We start from the raw sequence: 16,490 nt of genomic DNA on the forward strand, positions 1-16,490 counted from the left end.
GGCAACAAGAGACACAGGAAGTTAGATCAATTGAGGACAGTGGTGTGTCAACATATTTGGGTGATGGGCCCTGCAGAGACTCAGGAAGAGCTTTATCCTGTCTCCTCAGTGAAACGGCACAGCCCCATACAAGCATCTTGTAAGAACACAGCTTTGTAAGAACTGCCCAGAGCCCCATAATGGTCTCTGTATGGATAGCGCCACAGACCCATGCTTAAGAACCCAGCTTGGGAGTCTGCGCTGAGATAGGCAAACATGGCTTGACCACTTGATAAAGGGTGCCATAAATAAGTGAGAGGAACAAGGCACAGGTGCAACAGACCACGGGAGTGCAATGCTGCTGGGGGAGCACCCCTGGGGTCAATCTGAAAGCTTTCCAGCAAAGAGGGATTCGGAGCAGCCTCTCCTTGGGGGAGTGGGATGGGTGGAGAGGAGCCAGGAGGATGTTCATTCCAGACTATTGGCCCTCTGGTGTCTGGAGTGACACTGGGAATCCCTGTGATGAACAACAGCATGTGTTCTGGGCACAAGGCCTGTGTCCTTACAGCAAAACCTTTCATGCCTCAGTTTCCTTGTCTTGTACCATACCCTGGGGAATAGAGTGAGGAATGAGAAAGCATCTCCCAAACAAAGAGGCCAAACCAGGCAGACACCCCACCGCCTTCCCCTCCGAGGGTCAGTGCCTCCAGCTACTGTGTCAACTGCTCCCAAGGAAGCCCGCCTGGTGGCTCCTACCCTCCTTTCTGCTGTCTATGGATGGGAGGATGTGTGCTTGGTGAGCACCCACATGGCATAGGGCAATGGGAAGTGTCATGGGCTCGCCTAGACAAACCTACCACAACGTCATTTTCATCTTTCATTCTTGCCAGAGCATTGCTTCTGCTTAATAGTGAACAACATGGAGCTAAGCCCACGTAGAGAAGTATGGGTATCAGCCTGGCCCCATGGGGACTTCAGTTGTACAGACAGTGAGCCAAATCCATGAACAGAGTAATGGGTCGTTGGAGGACAGGACTTGACCAGAGGGCATGGCTGTCTGAGAGCTTCCCTGCAAGACAGGGCCTAGGAAACAGTCAGCATATTACCCTCTGGTGTCTAGGGGGCAGCTGAAATGCTGATTTGGGGGCCTGGTGGGGAAGGTGGGGTCCATATAGATTCTCCACTGCCGCCTCTGCCCCCCGGCATCTTTGTTGACAGGTCCTGTGACATTCCCATCTCTGGCTCTTGCTGTGTGTGGAAGAGATACAGCACTGAAGCCTGCAAACCCAGGCCAGTCAGCAGTTAGACAAATGCTGGAAACGGCAAAGGTATTTCCACCCAAGGGAGGAGAGAGACCCTGGAGCTTTCACATTCCAAGGGCTCCAAATCTCAGACAGATGGACTTCTCTTAAAATTTTTGTGACTAGCTAATGTGGGGTCCTGAAAGGAGAGGCTAAGTTCTCTGCTGCTCCCAGGGCTCCTGGTGAGCTCTGATGCCCAGGACAAGGAATGGAAGGAGAAGCAGCAGACCTAGGCTTTAGCTGCTGTGCTCGGCATTTGGAGGTGGTGAAATGCTACTTCAAAGACACAACTATTTGTTAGAAACTCTATTTCTAGGCATCTTTGAAAAACAGAGATATAAACTCTGGAGGAGCTTCTGGGTGGGGGCTGGGGTAGGGCTGGTGCTCAAGACAGAATGAAATTGCATCTCTCAGATCCCAACTCCCCAAGCCTTCAGGGGCAGCTCTGCTCCTGCCTGCTGACAAAGCTCTTCTTCACCAGCTGAAGCCATACCTGTTTGACCTTCTCCTTCCTCTCCAGCTTCCCTCTCCTCCTCCCCTCCTGTCATTGCTCTATTTTCAGTGAGAAGATCAATGGAAGTTCTGGGTCTGCACATTTTGTTCTCCAGGTTCTCCCAGAGTTTTACCTCAACTCACAGGGCTTTACCTCTCCATGTCCATTTGAAGCACGGGCTGACTTCTGAACTGAAAGGATCCTTCCAGGTCTGTTTTTCAATGTCTCTATTTTGCAGATGAGAAGATCAAGGCTCAGAAAGCCAAAGGCTGCCTCTATGTTCTAGAGTCAGTCAGTCACAGGACTGCAAAGAGAATGCAGATCCTCTGGCTCCACTTCCAACGTTCTTCCCAGTCCTCTTGGTTTCCACCACTCAGTCCACAGGTGAGGAAGGGGAAGCCTGGCAAGAGGGGTCACATGCCATGGTCACAGTCACTTTTAGGCAGAGGGACTTAACATGTACAAACCAACAGGCTCTTTCCAGTTTGTCACAAAGCTTCCCTCATAAAAGTACTGCTAAATAGAAACAAATATACTGCTTTGACTACCTGACTGGCTTTGAAGAGTGCCCATGGCTCATACAACTATAGCTCATGTCACGAGTGTAACACATCTAGAAAGAATGGCTATATTAGGGTGCCTGGGTGGCTCAGTTGGTTAAGCGTCTGCCCTCAGTTCAGGTTGTGATCCTGGGGTCCTGGGTCCAAACTCCGTATCGGGCTCCCTGATCAGCAGGGAGTCTGCTTCTCCCTTTCCTATCTCTCCCTCTGCCACCTCTTTTCATGCTCGCTCTCCCTCTCAAAAAAATAAATAAGTAAAAATCTTAAAAAAAAAAGAATGGCTTTATTCATCCTATTAGACATTTACAGTTTAATTAGCAATGATTTCACTTGCTTTTCTTAAGTTTTAAAAGGTTCTTAAAGAAGAGTTTGGAAGACCCATGGTTTCTGCTGTGGAAAAAAAAAAAAGGTGGCCTAAGAATTTTGAACAGTTATCTTTTTTTTCCTTAATAAAAATTCCTGTGGCAAGCAGGTCATCCAGAAGCAAGCCCTTTGGCCATTCCTTCCAAATGAGGCATCCCAGAGCCATAGGTTTGAGGCGTCTTGAAGAGTCTTGTTGCTACACTGAGGAGCAGGAATCTCTTGAAATAAGAGGTGATTTGTTTGGTCTTCCACATTCCATTTGTTTTCATGCATTTCTCTCTCTCATTTTTTGAGGGGGAGGATTTCTTCACCTGCCTCCTCCTGCCATTATCCCCAAACAGGCCAACATGGGAAGCCTTGAAAGAAATAAAAGGGGTCACATGTGGGAGGGGGCAGCTTTAATAATGGGGAGGGGTGAGGCAGGGGCTGGAGGTGGGAGGACAGGTGTGGGCTGACAGCTCCGTGCAGGGGCACTGCTGAAGAACTGGCAGATGTCTAGGTAGAGGAGCTGAGGGCGGATGGCAGCAGGGTAATACCGGATTAATGGGAAGGCACCCAGAGAGTGAAGGGTAGGGAAGAGGGAGACAGCATTAAGTCTGGGGAAACCTGGAGGAATCTCTGGACTGTGAGGAAGGCCTGAGTGGTGTATCTGTGACGCCCCCACATTCCTGAAATCACAACCAGGGCTGGGCCGGTTGATGGCTGTCTGTCCTTCTATGCTGGGGTGGCTATATGGTTAACTGGCAAGAGTAAGAACATTGGTGCCAGCGTGGGAGGAAAACGTGGCCTGGGAAACAGTCCCAAATGGGAGTTGGGGCTGGGAACAGCAAGAACTTTCCATGAAGACCCATTTTCCCGCTCTCTGTGTTGTGATTGAAGACGTGTTGCAGGTGAGAACACACAGGCAGAAGTGCCAGAGTGGTATCACTAACTAGACAGCATGGAAGCATCCAGACACTAGCCCCCATGAGGTGTAGGTAGCCACAACAGCACTGAGTTCATGCAGCTGGGCACCGACCCTGTGCACTGCCCCAGGCACCGACCCCATGGAGAATGGAGCAAGGAGGGGTAACTTCCCACTGTCTGGCGCAGGTCTCCTGGGAATTAGAAAATTCCCAAATAGAAAATGAGAATTACATGTGACCTCTATGGCCACAGCAGTGGGAAAGGAAGTGACATTGTTGAGTGTCCACTGTGTGCCAAGCACTAGGCTGGAAGTTTCATTTCGTGATTGTTGGAGTGCTGGAGTTCAAGCAGCATGCTGTGAGGCCCTGCTGTGTCCTGGGCAGTGTCCCTGCCCTTATCCTACTGTTTCTGGGGTCTGCTTTCCAAAATGGGTCCACAATGTGGAGTGTTGGGCACTTTATGCTGTGGATGCCTGGCCGTCCACGAGCCTGTCTTCTTACAACCAGTTTGACCGGGACACCTTCAAATCAACAGTCATGGGCTTCATGGCAAAAAAAAAAAAAGGAGTCAAATTAAAAAAACATCAACAAAAAAGGACACATCAGATAGGAAAGGAGCAGTTAAGGCTGAATGGATGACTCTGGGACTAGGGAAATGAGCGAGCAGAGTTAAGATAATCGTGGACAATGACTTGTCCCCAAGGAGATACTGAGTGGGTGGCTCCTGCTGGGAGCCTGTAAGCCTCCTGTCCTAAATTCCTTTGGTCCCAGAGCCACCAGGCTTTGGAACATCATCTAGACCCTTTGATGGAGTACTCCCTGCTTAGCAACCAGTGCGAGGATGGGATGGGATATCTGCTGCCTTTACAGGTCTCTGCGCAAGCTGGCCTGTGGATGGCTTATTTCCAGCCTGTGTGCTTTCTAAACATTTTGACACTATTGGGTTCTGCCTGGCTGTTAGTCCTTAGAGCACCCTGAAATCAGCAGCTGGGGCTGGAAGAGGAGGGTTTGTTTTTGTTTTGTGTTTGAAATCCAACCGCTTGGTTTCAGCAGCTTGGTTCAGTGATGCTTTGAGTCCTTGGAAGGAGAGACTCACCTTGCTGGTCTGTGGAGGGGAGCCCCTCCCTGATGGGGCTGAGTCAGAAGCTGAGACAAGGTCCAGGTGGAATTCTTGGGGAACAGGTGCAGGGCAGCCTGTGAAGACTCAAGCATTGGCCACATCACATTCCCATGTCAAGGAAGGCTGCTAATTCCCAATCCCAAACCCTAAGCATGATTATTGGATCCTAGACTTATTCTCTGAGCACCTGCTCTGTGCTGAAGTGTTGGAGGTTTGGGATAAAGATGAATGTGACCTTGGCTCACGTCCAGGGATGTGGCTCCTTGCCGCATAAGGAGAATATAGCAGGCTGTGAGAGAGGTCCAAGGGAGTGTGCGGAGGGTGGAGGTGGTGGGGGGTTGGGGGGATTCAGTCCTGCCAGGAGAGTCTGCCCTCAGCATCCATGTGTATTTCTTACTGGCTGAATGGTTCCCTTCACACTGGCGACTTGCCTTTCTGTTCCACTGGCCAGGTTAGAGGCTTTTGAAAACTTATGAGGGAAAGCATTTTGGGGTCTGTGCTTGCCAGCAGCTTGTTGAAAGAAGGATTTTGTCCTACAGGATGATCCCTCTTCTGTTATCAGAGACAGCAAAGCTTAAAGCTCATTATACCAACAGGTCAACATCCTTGTGGCATAGTCGGGATCCAGGGCAAATGTTCCCATTTTATAGGTGAAGGTGTTGAGGATCACAGTTGAAGTCAGCTGCTAAGTCACAGCCAGAACTGAGTCTTCACTCCCATTGCACTGCCTTAGAGAGAATGTGGGACATGTTATTTGGATGAGCACACTGAGGTGATATAAAAGGTGAAGTTTAGAAATAATGGAAATAAAATGCTATCTAATATTTAAGCACATGGACATTATGTAAAAGGTAGTGAAAAGTATGGAAGTAAAATGGTATATGACATCAAAGTCAAGGGAAGAGGTGGACTCTCCTTTCTCAACTTGACTTTCAAAAACTGGAAATAGGTCTAGAAAGGGAAGGTGTCCAGTGGAGAGAATGGGAAGGGAGACTTGGAGTAAAAGCAGAATCACAGAGCAGGAACATATGCAGATTGTGTGCCTGGCACAAGCCTGGGGCATAATAGATGCTCGATAAATGTCCATTCCTTTCCTTCACAGAGGGACTAAGACACTCCTGAGGCTGGCATGGCCTGGGCACAGTCATGGTGGAGTAATGGACAATTAGGGCATTGTTCAGATAGCCACAGATAAGGACACATTTGACTTTGGATTGAGGTTCTCTCCAAATCTTTCAGCCTCAGGATTTATTGGCATGATTATGATTATATAAGCCAGATTGGGGGGAAAAAAAAACCAAAGTGGCAAATGGGCTTGCTTTCCTTCAGCGTTCTCTTACTGCAAACAAAGTAACATGAACCGGTAGCTCCCTGTTCTTCACCCTCATTCCTGGCCTTGTTGTTAAGACACAGGATTGGAGATTGAGGGGAGGGGATATGAGAAGGAAAATGACACTTTTTGAGTTTCTGCTACTAACTAGGAACTGCATTTAGCACATGCATATATGCTCTGTTCTGTTTTTGCACTAGCCATAGTCTTCTTCTTATTTGCTTTTGGAAATGAGGAAATTCAGGCTCAAAGAGCATTTTGAATGATCCAGGGTCATTTAACTAAAATACAGTGAAATTGAGACTTAAACTCAAAATTTATGTTTTTTTTTTTGGTCTTGTGATGTATGTATGTTTAATAAAGTATCATGCTGTATGCTCTTTTAAAATTTTTTTTATTTTTTAAAAATTTCTTTTCAGTGTTCCAGAATGCATTGTTTATGCTTACACTCAGTATTCTATGCAATACATGCCCTCTATAATACCCACCATCAGGCTCACCCAACCTCCCACCCCCAAAACTTAAGTTTTTTTTTTAGATTATTTATTTATTTATTTATTTGACAGAGAGAGAGATCACAAGTAGGCAGAGAGCCAGGCAGAGAGAGAGAGAGAGGGGAAGCAGGCTCCCCGCTGAGCAGAGAGCCCGATGCGGGGCTCGATCCCAGGACCTGAGATCATGACCTGAGCAAAAGGCAGAGGCTTAACCCACTGAGCCACGCAGGTGCCCCAAAACTTAAGTTTTTTATGTTATGTTATGCTCTTTCTCCTGGGCCCTGAGAAATTCTGGTTTTGTAACTCACAGCCCTACATGGAATGCATGCCCTTAGCACCAGAAAGGAGAAGGAGATAGTTTGCTTCACCCAAAATAGTAGTGATGCCTAACATTTGTATCATGTCATGGTTTTCAGACAACTTGGTGTGAGTTTCCCATTTTATAGCTAAGAGTACAGAGCCTCAACATTGAATTTAAAGTCACAGAGCCAGGAAATCACTAACTGCAATTCACAGTTAGACCATTTGACCTTAAGTTCCATTCCAGGACTCATGTGCCTGGCCACACAGGCAAAGGAAGGACTGTGATTGAGTTTAGGTGTGGAAGCTCTCTGCATTTGGTGACTCAATGTGTTTTTTGATACTTATCCATCCCTGGTAATCTTGAGAAGTCAGACTTCCTGGATGTTCAGCAGAATCACCCGATTAATCCATGATTAGTGACTAGTTACATCAATACACACTTGGACCTCAGAGTTATGGAAAGCCTTTGATGGCAACCTCTTGTTGACTACCCAGAGTCAGACAGACCCAGGAATAGAGAAGTTTTCCCTAAGTCCCTCATCCTCTGGGTTTTCAAGTCGAAAAATGACAGAGTTGATAGCTGGAAAGACAAGCTGCAAGAAAGAAAATTCTCCTCTTTTCAGTGACTGGCTTTTGTGCTCTCCTGGTGTAGTATGGGAAGGAGTTAAGATATTTTGAAAAATGACAACCCTTATGAAGCATCCTAGCCAACTTCTTTCTGTAAGAGTATGAATACTTGCCCACATGACATTTGTACTCCACAAAAGCACTTGTTGACATTCTTCCTGGAGCAGTGGTAGAGAAGCAAGGACTCTGAAGCCGCTACTGAGGGGCCCCATGAAGTTAATAAACCTGTCACCTCTTTCATCAGCCTCATCGGGTGGCAAGCCGGCACAGGCCCGGTGGTAGTTGCCCTCCTTTGGGTTGGTCCAGAGCAGGGAACAGCATTCTGCAGAAGGTCTATTTTTCAGATTGAGAAACCCACGTCCTGATCTCCTCTTTTGATGATTTCACAAAAATCGAATTGCATGACAGATGCCCAGATAAACAGGAGAAGTTTGCAGTCAAAGCAAGTTTTGGGATGGAGCTGATTAGTAGATTTTTAATGGCTATTAGCTTGATAATCACTAACCAGGAGTAGCTTCCAGGCAGACCAAACCCATGCATAAAGTGTGTCCACACCCATGCACACCAACACCTAGTTGGCAGGTATAAAAGGGGACCCTGACAGTCTCCTGACAGCAGAGCATAATCTTCAGCCTTAACTCGTTTCCGAAACCTCAATTTTCCTCGCTGGGCAGAGGCATCATGAGCTGTCAGATCTCGTGCAAATCTCGAAGAGGAGGAGGAGGAGGAGGTGGAGGATTCCGGGGCTTTAGCAGCGGTTCAGCTGTGGTCTCTGGTGGGAGCCGGAGATCGGCCTCTAGCTTCTCCTGCTTGAGCCGCCATGGTGGTGGCGGAGGGGGCTATGGCGGCGGCTTTGGCAGTCGGAGTCTTGTTGGCCTTGGAGGCACCAAGAGCATCTCCATTAGTGTGGCTGGAGGAGGTGGAAGCTTTGGCTCCGGTGGTGGATTTGGTGGCAGAGGAGGTGGCTTTGGAGGCGGCGTTGGCTTCGGTGGAGGCGGCTTCGGAGGCGGCAGTGGCTTCGGTGGAGGCGGCTTCGGTGGAGGCAGTGGCTTCGGTGGAGGCGGCTTTGGCGGAGGCAGTGGCTTCGGTGGAGGCGGCTTTGGCGGAGGACGCTTTGGAGGTGGTGGTGGCTTTGGAGGTTTTGGGGGTCCTGGCGGTGTTGGGCCTGGAGGATTCCCTGGTGGAGGCATCCACGAAGTCTCCATCAACCAGAGCCTTCTGCAGCCTCTCAACGTGAAAATCGACCCAGAGATCCAGAATGTCAAGTCTCAGGAGCGGGAACAGATCAAAACGCTCAACAACAAATTTGCTTCTTTCATTGACAAGGTGAGTCATGAGAAGCTGGCTTGGTCTGATGCTCAGGATGCCCTACTTCCACTTCTCACTGGAAAGTAAACAGCACAGATTCGTTTTTTTAAGGAGCCCTCGGTGTAGTCCAACTAGCATGGCTTATCTCCCAAATGGGAAAGATGCTGTCTTCCTGAGCTGCGTCTTCTGAAATAGTCTGCAGTTAGGAATTATGTATGCCTTTGGCTTTATTGTTTCAGCCTAAATAAGTAAGATTTTTGGAAAATTCTGAAAATCATGGGAAAACTGATCTAGACAAGTAATGGACTGAGGAGTCAGGCCAAGTGGCAGCAGGTGTTGGAAGAAGTTGGTAAGACATCTTCTGAGATAGTCTTTCCTTCCCTGGAAGTTATCACTCTCTTAAGTTCTGGGAAGCTGAACCTGCTTGGGGATGAACGAAATTCCTGCCTTCAAGAGAAGCATTCTCAGTTTTGTGACCTGTAACGTCTTTATGGGTGTCACTTTTGAGCATTCCAGGGTTTTGTCCTGTTTCAAGGCAGATGAACTTGCCTAAGAAATTTATGAGGCTCTTAAAAATCAGACCGAGGAGCCCTGCCCTATGGTGCTCTCACACTTAGCACCTTCAGGAGCGGTGCCAGTGGACGCCTATTTTTGGTTTGCCCAAGACTTTCTGGGACTTGCCGGGAATTCAACCAGAATGGGAGAGGGAAATGGCCTGGAGTCTTGGGAGCAGCTGCAAATAAGATAGTGGGCGGTATACTAGGAAAAGGAGCTTTCTGCATGGAAAGTACCAGATGTAACATTAGGAGTCTGTGGGAATAGGGAGTTCGGGCTGGATCCAGCATCCATCTTGTGAGCACAAAGTCACGTAAACTTCCTTATGTCCTGAAGCAGGGTCAGGCTGTCTCTGGCAAGTGAGGACCACTGGTGGGACAGGCATTCCAGAGTCCTGCACTCTTCCTGTGGTCCCTGCAGGTGCGGTTCCTGGAGCAGCAGAACCAGGTGCTGCAGACCAAGTGGGAGCTGCTGCAGCAGCTGGATGTGGGCACCCGCACCACCAACCTGGAGCCCATCTTTCAAGCGTACATAGCCAAGCTGAAGAAATATGTGGATACGCTCTCTGCAGAACGAACATCCCAAGATTCAGAGCTGAACAACATGCAGGATCTTGTTGAGGATTTTAGGAAGAAGTAGGTGGCCGAGTAAATGCTGAGTAAATAGCGATCGTAGCCATCCGCTCTTTCCTCTAGGAGGCCACTCATATCCCCCTTGCATTTGCGGTGATAACTTGTGTGTGCCAATTCTTTGTGAGGAAGACATTGAGGGCTTTAGAGATCACGTTTTCTTCACACATTTGGGAGTTAATTTATAGAAATGCATCCTTATTTGGGACATCACAGTTACCATTTGGAGAGTGAAGGAGTGTTTCATACTCAGAGAGTGGAGGATTTGGGATGAGTCCAGTAGGAAAAGGAAAAGAAAAAAGTAAACAAAGTAGAACTAATCTAACAGCTTTGTCCCCGGGTCCCTACAGGTATGAGGATGAAATCAACAAGCGCACAGCTGCTGAGAATGATTTTGTGACCCTCAAAAAGGTGAGGAAGAGAATGTCATGACTGGGTGGGACTGAGGGGGCTTCAGAGGCCCACCAGGTCCAGGCAGACAGGCTGGAGAACATCTCTGAGTGGAAACAGCAGTAACCAGGGGAAAGAGGTGAAACATGTCCACCACTTGTTCTCTTGAAAACAGAAGTGTCTCTACAGTTCAAGCTTCTGGAGCTGTTCTGCACATTTGCCAGAGCATTTCAATGCTGTCTTTCATTTGCCAGAGCATTTCAATGCCAATAACCTCCTTCAAGCCTATATTGGGCTGTGCACGGTGCAAACACAGAGAACACTTCAATTTTCTTCTAAAGTGCTGAGGAAGGGGTGGACCTCCCTTAGAATGCCTAAAGATATTGTTGGTTGTGCTGACGAGTTCAGGCTAGAAGGCAGAAGATTTGGTGTAAAATCCAGAGAAGTTCAGAAGAGGTGGGATGGACAGACAGGATGGGAAAGTTGAGGACTGTTAAAAGCCACAGAGGTCCCATAGTGGGAACGCACAGTGTCTCAAGCAGGAGGGAGAGAATGGTTGACAAAGCTTGTCCTGCCAGAGCTCCGATGGGAGTGTGTGAGCAGTGAATGAGGGCATGGGGGCCCCTAGTCGAGATGCATTGTAGGCTCTGTGCCAAATGACATTGTGGATACTTGGCTCACCTGGGGTGCCTGGAGTGTTGGAGAGCAGCTGACAGGGACTGGGTGGAAGAGAGAGACAAAGAGAGGGTGGGGCCCAGACCTTGAGCTGTGCGTGAGTTTCACCAGAGGGCCCCTCACGTTTTTTGTAGGATGTGGACAATACCTACATGACCAAGGTGGAGCTGCAGGCCAAGACGGACGTGCTGACCCAGGAGATAGAGTTCATTAAATTCCTTTTTGATGCGGTAAGGAGGCTGCTCATGGAGACACCCTTGCTTCCCACCCTTCCCACCAAAGCAGTCCTTCCCAATGAGTGAAAAGGTGGGATGAGTGGGGTTTATGGACTGGTTGACTCCCACTTGCCACCATTCCAGACCACTATGGGGTTTCTGGGGTGTAGTTCTTGGAGGAGAGGAATTATCTCCTCTGATGTCACAGGAAGGAAGGCTCAGGAAACACAGGACAACATCCCTCCACTCCGTTCCTCAAATGTCCAGCTGCCCTTAGGTAGAGCGCTGTCTCTTTTCCATCCCTATGTCTAATGTACTTCAGACCACCCCTCCATGCCCATGTGTACACATATCTTCTGAAACATTTGTCATTCACAGGTTTCTTTCTGGGGGCATCAAACTTAACAAAACTGTCTAAATGGTGAAGGTTATCCAGCAGGAGGCTCAGAAATAGGCTCCTCTCCCATAATTCTCTGGACATCCTTGGCAGAGGCCTGGAATTGGTGGCTGTCTCACTTTCATTCCACCCATCAAATCCCACTCAACTTAGTCTGAGCATCTATATTTCCCTAATACCAGGGAGGCAGATGCCTCCTCACAGCCTTTGGCTGTGGGCAGGGAAGCCATGGCCAGACCTCCTGTTGTGTTGCAGGAGCTGTCCCAGATGCAGCAGACTATCACCGACACCAATGTCATTCTGTCCATGGACAACAATCGCAGCCTGGACCTAGACAGCATCATCTCTGAGGTCCGGAGCCAGTATGAGGAGATTGCCCAGAAGAGCAAGGCCGAGGCCGAGGCCCTGTACCACAGCAAGGTAGGTATGAGGAGAGCAGAGAGAGCCACAGCTGTCTGACAAGCTGGGTTTCACCTTGGCTGGAGAGCGTCCTTGAGATGAGGGGTGCCTTTGTCTAATGGCAGTTGGGCATCATTCCCAAGCAAGAGTGAGCACAGGACCACAACTGCCCTCAACTGAGAATGGCACTGAGTCCTTTTGGGGATATGAGATAGCTCCCCACCTCTCTCAAAGGCAGCTTGGTTGACCCACCCTGTGTTAGACTTTCCTTGGCTCAAGCTAGGCTTCCTCTAAGCTGCCACTGTCCTCTTCTTCCCATACAGTATGAAGAACTCCAGGTGACCGCAGGGAAACACGGAGACAGCCTGAAGGAGGTCAAGATGGAGATCAGCGAGCTGAACCGCATGATCCAGAGGCTGCAAGGGGAGATCGCCCACGTGAAGAAGCAGGTAGGCACAGCCCTCAGGGCTGTGCGGCTCTGGGGGTCGAGCAGGGCTCATGTGGGTGGGAAGTTGTGTGTGGGTGTGTGTAGGGAGTGGGAGTGTGTGAGTATGTGTGTGAGAGAATAAGAGAGAGGAGAACCTGAGAAATTCTAATCTAGCATATGTTGATCCCAAACATCTCGAGTACAACATAATTTAAGGCTTGTAACAATTTTTATGGTGGTCTAAGAGATTCCAAAGCAAGGATCGGTGCAGGGAAAGAACCATGTTACCTTTCAGATCACTTCCACAAATGAAAGGGAGTGATAACAAATAAAGCACAAGGTCATCTGGCTGGACGGGGGGAGGGTTGGAGGCTCTGTACTGGGTGCCAACCCTAAGCACCAGCAGTGGCGTGGTGGAGGGGCAATGGCTGTGGCAGGGAGATGGCCAGGGGATGGACTTTAGCTTGGAAGAGATCCACATGGGATGGAGAGTTGACTCCAGGGGCAGCAGAAGTTTTATGAAGTGGTCCACATCCGAGATTTTCACTTGCAGCTGTAAACTGGGATAATGTCCTGTGTTGTGAGGACAAAAGTCATTATGGGGAAAGCAAAAGGGTCTAGTCAGAGGTGACTGGAAGACTATGCCCTGGAGATGACAGCAGGTCTTAGCATCACTGTTTGTGACTCGCATTAACTCCAGAGGGACCCAACCCTTCCAGGGCCAGTGAGTCTGGCTTCCCACACCCTGAACACATTCGTTTCCCTTCCCCACCTGCCAGGCAGACTCCACTCTCCATAACCAACAGAAAACTTTTCTCCCTCTCTCCCAGTGTAAGAGTGTACAAGAAGCCATCGCAGATGCTGAGCAGAAGGGAGAGCACGCCCTCAAAGACGCTCAGAGCAAGCTCTCTGACCTGGAGGATGCCCTGCAGCAGGCCCGGGATGACCTGGCCCGACTGCTGCGCGACTACCAGGAGCTCATGAACATCAAGCTGGCCTTGGACGTGGAGATCGCCACCTACCGCAAGCTGCTGGAGGGCGAGGAGTGCAGGTGAGGGGCGCTGGTAAGGCCGAAGCTGCTTTCTCCTAGAACCAGGAAGGGAGACTAAGGCAGGGAAAGCTGGGGGTAGAGCAGGGCCTTCTGACAGCTGAGAGCTGACCTCACTTGTTCCTCCAACGGCCATTCATGACCCAAAGCATTTAGTGTACAGTTGTAGATTTATCAGTACAGGAATGACTGTCAAAGCAGATTAAACTAAGCAATAAGTTAATCTTGGTCTTTCCTGAAAGAGAAAATAAAATGTGGTGTAAACAGGTCAGTCCTAGACAGCCTGAAACACTGCTTATGGGTAAGCAGGGTGCATGGCATCTTCTCCCTCCACCTTGTGACCCAGAGCCAGGGGACCACGTTGGAAGGCTCTGACTGGCTGAGGCATGACTGGCTGGCTGTTCCCTGGCAGCAGGTGCCAGGCCTGGTTCTGTGCAGATTTCCGGGGTGACAAACTCCCAAAAGGGAACCTTTCCTTCCCCTGTCTGAAGACCTTGTCTGAGCCTTTTGTCTGTGTTAGCAATATCTCCAGTGATTTTATCTGGCTGAAGCAACCAGAAGGGGACAAGGTAGCCCAGGCCACCAGCAAGCCAGCATGACAGGGAAGGAGCCGAAGCTTTGCTTAGGCTATTACTCTGCATCTGTCTTCAAGGCCATACCCCGTACCCCCAGCCTGCAGGAAGAAGTGGGGAAGATTTCAGATGCAGCCGAGGAGGTGGGGGCAGGAAGATAGAATGGGGGAGGTTGTACAGGGTTGCAGTTCTTTCTGAATTAGATGCTCTCAGTGCAGACTTGTTTCAAAATTTCTAGTGTGGCTTGGATTCAGAATAGCAGAATCCCTCTGAAGGATTTAAATACAAAAACAGGTTGTGCATCAGAAGTGAATTTGCTTTTTGATCATTTTCATCTGAGCCAAAAATTGAGATGCGGGGGTGCCTGGGTGGCTCAGTGGGTTAAGCCTCTGCCTTCAGCTCAGGTCATGATCTCAGGGTCCTGGGATCGAGCCCCATATCCGGCTCTCTGCTCAGCAGGAAGCCTGCTTTCCTGTCTCTCTGCCTGCCTCTGGCTACTTGTGATATCTTTCTCTCTCTCTGTCAAATAAATAAATAAAATCTTCAAAAAAAAAAAGAAAAAAATTGAGATGCGTTGGGCTGCTATGCCATGTGGACAAGCATGGGGCCTGCCCATCTCTGTGGTCTGGCAGCACGAAAGAGAGCAGGCTCTGGAAGGCCCTGGTGGCTAATGGTCGAGGTGCCTGCTTGCAGGTGGAAGCTCTAGAACAAGTACATGGAACCTAAGGGCCCTGCCATAAGCTATTTTCTCTTTCCCTGACAGGATGTCTGGAGACCTCAGTAGCAACGTCACTGTGTGTAAGTAGTGGGGTTTTCCTGTCCCGTGTGGGGTGTGTCGGGAGGACACAGGCGTTGGCAGTCAGAATTTCCATGGGGATGCCATCTTTCTCTGCAGCTGTGACCAGCAGCAGCGTGTCTTCGAGTGTGACCTCCAAGACTGGCTTTGGAGGCTATGGTTCTGGAGGTAGAGGATCCGGTTCTGGAGGAGGTGGAGGCTACAGCTCTGGAAGTTCAAGTTACAGCTCTGGAGGCAGAGGCTCAAGCTCCAGAGGTGGCGGTGGAGTGGGCTATGGCTCTGGTGGGGGCTCCAGAGGAGGCTCTGGCTCTGGAGGAGGATACGGCTCTGGAGGAGGATACAGCTCTGGAGGCAGCTTCAGAGGAGGCTCTGGCTCTGGAGGTGGCAGTGGAGGAAAATACAGCTCTGGAGGAGGATATGGCTCTGGAGGCAGCTCCAGAGGAGGTGCCGGCTCTGGGGGAGGCTCTGGCTCTGGAGGGGGATATGGCTCTGGAGGTGGCTCTAGAGGGGGTTCCAGCTCTGAAAAGGGGGGCTCTGGCTCAGGTGAAGGTTATGGTTCCAGCGTGACCTTCTCTTTTAGATAAGGGTGGAGTTCCCCTCTTGACTATTCTGCTTTAGAATGTAGAAGCCTGTCTCTGTACATCCAATTGACAGCAAGTCAAACCTCGTCATCCACCTCTGAGGGCATTCTGGAAGAAAGGGATGCCCACATACCATGTTTGAAATATCTTCTCTCCACACCAATTAGTCGGAGCCAGTGACACTGTCTGAACCCTAGGGAAGGCTCTGCACTGCCTGGGCTTGGACTTCCTGCCGTGGCCCCTTTCCTGGCCCTTCCTTGCATTGCCCACTTGGTGGTCCTTCTCCTGATGACTACTCTGTGGAGGGCCCCATCTCAAAGCCTGTATTTGTCTCGTGACCCTGCCCCCAGAGAAACATGTTTCTGTATATATAGCCCACCTTGCTGGCTCTGCATCTGAAGTTCTGTGGTCTTGGTGTCTGCATAATAAACCTCATTTGCAATGGATAACATGTGGTGTGTGTTTAATGTCAAGCTTTGGCAGGAGTGGGTATCCAAGAGCTATTACTCATTGTTGTCTGATTGAAGATACCAGAAAATGGAGAGATTGGGAAGTGATAAAAGACAAGCTTCCTGGAACAGGGACATGTTGCCCTGAGGCAGTGTGGCTGGGAGAAGCCAAGGGTATTTTTTTCTGGAAGTCTTTAAGAACAGAGACAGGAGGGGCAAGCCCTGGAGTCAGGGTGTGAGGGTGATGTTCTTATAAAGTATTCTCCAGATCTGGGGACTGTGATATTGCCAGGAGGATGATGATGGGATTTGTGGAAAATTCTCTTTCCCAGAAAAAGCCACTCTTAACAAGCTTTTCCCACAGCTACCCCCAACCATCAACCCCACCCCAACTGTCTTCTGACAAGAGTTCTGACCTGAGGTTCCTTCTTCTCAGGGCAAATCAGCTGGGCCCCTTGAGTTCCATCCAGGCTGTCTGCAGCTCTGAGCTTCCAATGTAAAATTCCCTTAGCTCAACCTAGGTCATGAACACTCTACATCCCCAAAGCCCTAAGTCCTCGGCAGGAGTTCTCGA

At 49.4% G+C, this 16,490-nt stretch overlaps 1 protein-coding gene across 3 annotated transcripts; it reads left to right on the forward strand.

Annotated features, from left to right (window-relative positions):
* Nucleotides 1-8,094: 8,094 nt before the first annotated feature.
* KRT2 (keratin 2) lies at nt 8,095-15,918 on the forward strand. 3 transcript variants are annotated; one of them, XM_047743220.1, is made up of 10 exons: nt 8,095-8,801; nt 9,759-9,973; nt 10,318-10,378; nt 11,167-11,262; nt 11,900-12,064; nt 12,367-12,492; nt 13,301-13,521; nt 14,854-14,888; nt 14,986-15,267; nt 15,298-15,918. In XM_047743220.1, exons 1-10 carry the CDS (start codon nt 8,157-8,159, stop codon nt 15,468-15,470), a joined length of 2,019 nt encoding a protein of 672 aa, XP_047599176.1. In that variant the 5' UTR covers nt 8,095-8,156; the 3' UTR covers nt 15,471-15,918. The 3 variants fall into 3 exon arrangements, with proteins under 3 accessions (XP_047599176.1, XP_047599177.1, XP_047599175.1); XM_047743221.1 differs by having other exon boundaries at nt 8,095-8,502; nt 8,551-8,801; nt 14,986-15,918; XM_047743219.1 differs by having other exon boundaries at nt 14,986-15,918.
* Nucleotides 15,919-16,490: the final 572 nt, after the last annotated feature.

This window comes from Lutra lutra, chromosome 8, assembly GCF_902655055.1.
Source record: "Lutra lutra chromosome 8, mLutLut1.2, whole genome shotgun sequence".
Lineage (NCBI taxonomy): Eukaryota > Metazoa > Chordata > Mammalia > Carnivora > Mustelidae > Lutra > Lutra lutra.

Coding starts and splice junctions, on each gene's coding strand:
- KRT2 (XM_047743219.1), top strand. CDS start 8,157: ATGAGCTGTCAGATCTCGTGCAAATCTCGAAGAGGAGGAGGAGGAGGA. Junction 12,065..12,366: donor AGGCCCTGTACCACAGCAAG/GTAGGTATGAGG, acceptor CTTCCCATACAG/TATGAAGAACTCCAGGTGAC. Junction 12,493..13,300: donor TCGCCCACGTGAAGAAGCAG/GTAGGCACAGCC, acceptor CCTCTCTCCCAG/TGTAAGAGTGTACAAGAAGC.